Source organism: Fukomys damarensis, unplaced genomic scaffold (assembly GCF_012274545.1).
Source record: "Fukomys damarensis isolate Sample0158 unplaced genomic scaffold, DMR_v1.0_HiC HiC_scaffold_27, whole genome shotgun sequence".
Taxonomy (NCBI): Eukaryota; Metazoa; Chordata; class Mammalia; order Rodentia; family Bathyergidae; genus Fukomys; species Fukomys damarensis.
Window position 1 is genome coordinate 354,638 of NW_022900939.1, and position 4,023 is coordinate 358,660.

Below are 4,023 nucleotides of genomic sequence, written 5' to 3' on the forward strand. Positions count from 1 at the left end.
AAAAAAAAAAAAGAAAAAATGGGATAGATGAACCAAATGTTTTAGTTTCACTCGTAGAAATTTTGAGCTTGCCAATGAATTAATCTTTCTTAGGGCTTAAAAAAAATCCTGACTAAATTAGCTTTCCTAGTGTGCACAACTTGTCTTTACTTTGGGTTGTTTTGTTTTGAGACAGGGTCTTACTATGTAGTTGAGACTGACGTGGAACTATGTAGCCCAGGCTGGTCTCCAACTCACAGGGATCCTCCTCCCTCAGCTTCCCAAGTGCTGGGATTACAGGCATGTGCCACCACGCCCGGCTCATTCACTTTATAAAACAATATTGTCATCAAGTATGGTCATTCCTGTTTCATGGATGGGTACACTTGAGGAGGAAACCTGGCCATTTCCCATGGTGTCTCAGCTGACACTGCCAAAGCTGGAATTCAAACCCAGATCCAACTGACCCCAAAGTCTGTGCCCTGAATTTACAGGACCTCACCCCCTGCAGAGCCCCAGGGTAGAAGGGCAGAGTAGATGAGTGTCACCAATCAGTGAGAGGTGAGGGTGGCTGCAGTGCACCTTCCTGCCTGCCCCACAGGCTGGTGCAGAAGGCCGAGCTGGTGAGGCTGTCTCAGACCCTGAGCCTGGTGCCCCGGCTCCACTGGCTGCTGGTGGAGGATGCCGAGGGCCCCACCCCACTGGTCTCAGGGATGTTGGCTGCCTCCGGACTCCTCTTCACCCACCTGGCTGTCCTCACGCCCAAGGCCCAGCAACTCCGGGAGGGTGAGCCAGGCTGGATGCGGCCCCGGGGTGTGGAGCAGCGGAATGGAGCCCTGGCCTGGCTCCGGGGCCAAGGGGGAGCTGTTGGTGGGGAGAAGGACCCACCATCCCCTGGATCCCCAGGAGTCGTGTATTTTGCGGATGATGACAACACCTACAGCAGGGCACTCTTTGAAGAGGTGAGGGGTGCAGGTGATGGGGATAGGAGTCACCAGTGGGGTGTGCTGGGTGGAGGGAACCACTCGGTTCTTTTGCCCCCCACCCCACTCCCTGGGCCACACCGTCTCCTCTCTTGATCTCTGGCAGATGCGCTGGACCCGTGGTGTCTCAGTGTGGCCGGTGGGGCTGGTAGGGGGCCTGCGCTTTGAGGGCCCTCGGGTGCAGGATGGCCGGGTGGTGGGGTTCCATACAGCATGGGAGCCCACCAGGCCCTTCCCTGTGGACATGGCCGGGTTTGCGGTCGCCCTGCCCCTCCTGCTGGCCAAGCCTGATGCACGGTTTGATGCTGCTGCTCCTCGGGGCCACCTGGAGAGCAGCCTCTTGAGCCGTCTTGTGGACCCCAAGGACCTGGAGCCACGTGCTGCCAACTGCACCCGGGTAGGGGAGGCAGTGGCTGGGACCTGGGCTCAGTGGGCAGGTGCTGGGGGATGTGGAGTGGCCCTGGGGCTGGTTGTCTGGCCAGGGTGGACCCTCAGACCCCTGGTCCACTCTGTCTGCTGTACTGAACAGGCAGATGGGAGTGAGGTGGGAGGGTGGGCCCTGTCTCCATGGGAACCATGTGGCATGACAGGGCAGAGGGACCGAAACTTGTTTTAGAGGAACCAGTCTCACCTGACTCTTAGCTTAACCCTCTTTGTAGCCAGCTATGAGTGGGAGGACCCAGATGTCTGGCTGTAGCCTGGCCTGGCCCTACCTTGAATCCTTTTGACAGGTGCTGGTATGGCACACACGGACAGAGAAGCCCAAGATGAAGCAGGAGGAGCAGCTGCAACGGCAAGGCCGGGGCTCAGACCCGGCTGTGGAGGTGTGACAGCCCCGCTCCAACTCTCGGCTTGTTTTGGGGACATACCTGTGGGACTCTCCTCCCTACCAGACCTGCCATGTAGCAGTGCCCATAGACTGGGGACAAGTGGTCAGTCCTGGCTGGGTGGAACAGGGGACAGATGGATTGGGGGATGGGTAACTTATTGGGGTTCTGCTTCGGGCCTGGGATCTGGGCTGGGCCCTCCATACCTGAGCATGTTAACCCTCTCCTGCCTCCGGAATAAATACCCGGCCCAGGGGCCTCTGGTTCTCTCTGTGTGGCACACCCTTCCTGCTTCCTGTGCAGGCTCCAGCCTCTCCAGTGGTACAGACTCACTTGTTCAGGGCCCATCACATGAAGAGACATCCCCGTGACAGAGGCTTCTGTCCCAAAGCTTTTTTTGGAGTCTGTGTCCAGAAGCAGCATCCAGTCCTCCCTGTCATCTGTTACCCTGCACTCTCAGCCACAGAGGCAGATGAAGACATCTTTTCTCTTTGACTCTGTGTAGCTTCTTCCCAACAAGGAGCCGAATTCTCCACATCTGCACCTCCTGCCCCCCCTCCCTGGCACCTAGGCCTCGGGCAAGTCCTCTTTGGCAGGGGCCTCTTCTGGGGGCACCTCAGCAGGCGCTGGCCTGTGGGCACCCCTCTCTGCAGGCAGGCTGTCTTCAGCCCTCCAGGGAGGAGGTAGCCCTGGGTCTCCCACTCTCCATCCAGGTCCCTGCCAAGCCCCTCCAGTGCCATCTGTAGGTACCTCAGGCCAAGGAGCACCGTCACCTGCAGGGAGTGAGGAAAAGTGTGGGGTGTGCCTGTGGGGTGGGGAGCCCAGGGCAGAGGAGTCTGGGGAGGGTGTCCTCACCTGCAGCAGGAGGTTGATGGCCAGCATGCTGCCCAGGGTGCCTGCCAGCCCCTGCAGAGGGTCTAGCAGCACCTCACGGCACCCCTGGGCCCAGAGGTTTAGGTTGGGCTGCCAGGGATCAAAGAATGGGTGGGCATAGGGGTCGGATAGGCAGCTCTGCAGGCAGGGCCGAGGCGAGTGGGGGTTGCAGCAAGAAAAGGGGACACCATCAGTCAGGTAGAGGCCTTTCACATTGCTCTGGATGCAGCTGCAGGAAGAACAGACGGTATCAGATGTCTGCAGAGCTGAGGAGTCTGGGAAGGGAAAAATGGTGGTATGATTATGGACCTCTGCGTTGTGCGCCAGGTCTGCGTGATTCACTTATCTGCACGACTACTCATGTAAGAGGCAAGCACTGCTACTTCTGGTTCGCAGTGAAGAAACCCAGGGTTGCACAGTGATCCTGGCAGAGCTGTGGCCATGGCTCTCGAGGCCTCTGCCACTCTATGTTTGGGGGGGGGCTGCAGGGAGCAGGATGGGGGACGGAAGTCACTCAGCCACATCCTGGTCACTAGGGTCCAAGTAGCAGCTGCTGATCAGTCCTTGTAGCTGTGGCACCCGCAGCAGTGGTGCCTGAGCTGTAGCTCATCCATCTGCCATTTAGCATTGCAATACCCAGGCACCTTGGTGTCCTTGTAGTGGGCCAGGGCAGCCCCAAGGCTCTCCTGCAGTCCTATGTCCAGGCCCGCAGACAGTGCCAAGGCCAGCCCCAAGGCGGCCACCAGCAGGCCCCCGCTGCCCAGCACACCTGCCAGCAGCCACTGGCACTGTGGCTCACCAAGCTCGGTATTACATACCGTCCAGGCTGGCACAGCTGGCACTTGTGGCCTCCAGCTCAGTTCCCAGCGCTGTGGTGGCGGCCAGCAGCACAGCCTGAGGCATTGCTGGGAAATGGCAGCTCTGGGCCAGGAAGGTTCCCAGAGCTTGTGCCAGGAGGTACGCGGCACCCAGCAGTTCTAGCCTGTCGGCCAGCACCAGCAGCCAAGACAACAGCCAGAGCCCCTGTGCCAGGCGCACGCGGGATCCGCAGGGCAGCGGCAGGGCCAGCATGGGCGCCACCGGGATGGGCGGACTGGACGGGACAGGACGGGTCGGGGACATGGACAAGCAGGTCTGAGTCAGCACATCCCGGCTGGAGCAGGCTAATGAGGCCCTGACCCCAATACCCTGGGTGCGCCCTACATCTCTCCCATCCTCCGGCCACGCCCCCTCCGTCGGGACAGCCTGGACACCCCCACGGGGACACTTCCCTTCCCCTTGAGGAGTGCCCCGCCCCCTTTGGTGAAGACAGCCACGCCCCTTTCCGTGGGGACAGCCCGCGGAAGTGGGGTCCGGCCCTG

General features: G+C 60.2%; 2 protein-coding genes across 3 annotated transcripts in view; one reads left to right on the plus strand and one right to left on the minus strand.

Moving 5' to 3' along the window:
• B3gat3 (beta-1,3-glucuronyltransferase 3) overlaps positions 1-2,350 on the plus strand; it is a 3,636-nt gene extending 1,286 nt beyond the window's left edge. Inside the window, exons 3-6 of one of the 2 annotated variants that reach the window (XM_033756668.1) lie at positions 581-765; positions 886-941; positions 1,069-1,359; positions 1,694-2,350. In XM_033756668.1, the coding sequence (XP_033612559.1) occupies positions 581-765; positions 886-941; positions 1,069-1,359; positions 1,694-1,792 (631 nt within the window). In that variant the 3' untranslated portion in view covers positions 1,793-2,350. Of the gene's footprint in view, positions 1-580; positions 942-1,068; positions 1,360-1,693 lie in introns of both variants that reach the window. The other variant, XM_010632991.3, reaches the window with a different exon arrangement.
• A 6-nt stretch (positions 2,351-2,356) lies between these two features.
• Positions 2,357-3,784, minus strand: Rom1 (retinal outer segment membrane protein 1). Its single transcript, XM_033756575.1, is given in 6 exon segments — positions 2,357-2,430; positions 2,433-2,562; positions 2,645-2,891; positions 3,177-3,222; positions 3,225-3,417; positions 3,419-3,784. Coding segments are annotated over 6 exon segments (1,056 nt in total).
• Positions 3,785-4,023: the final 239 nt, after the last annotated feature.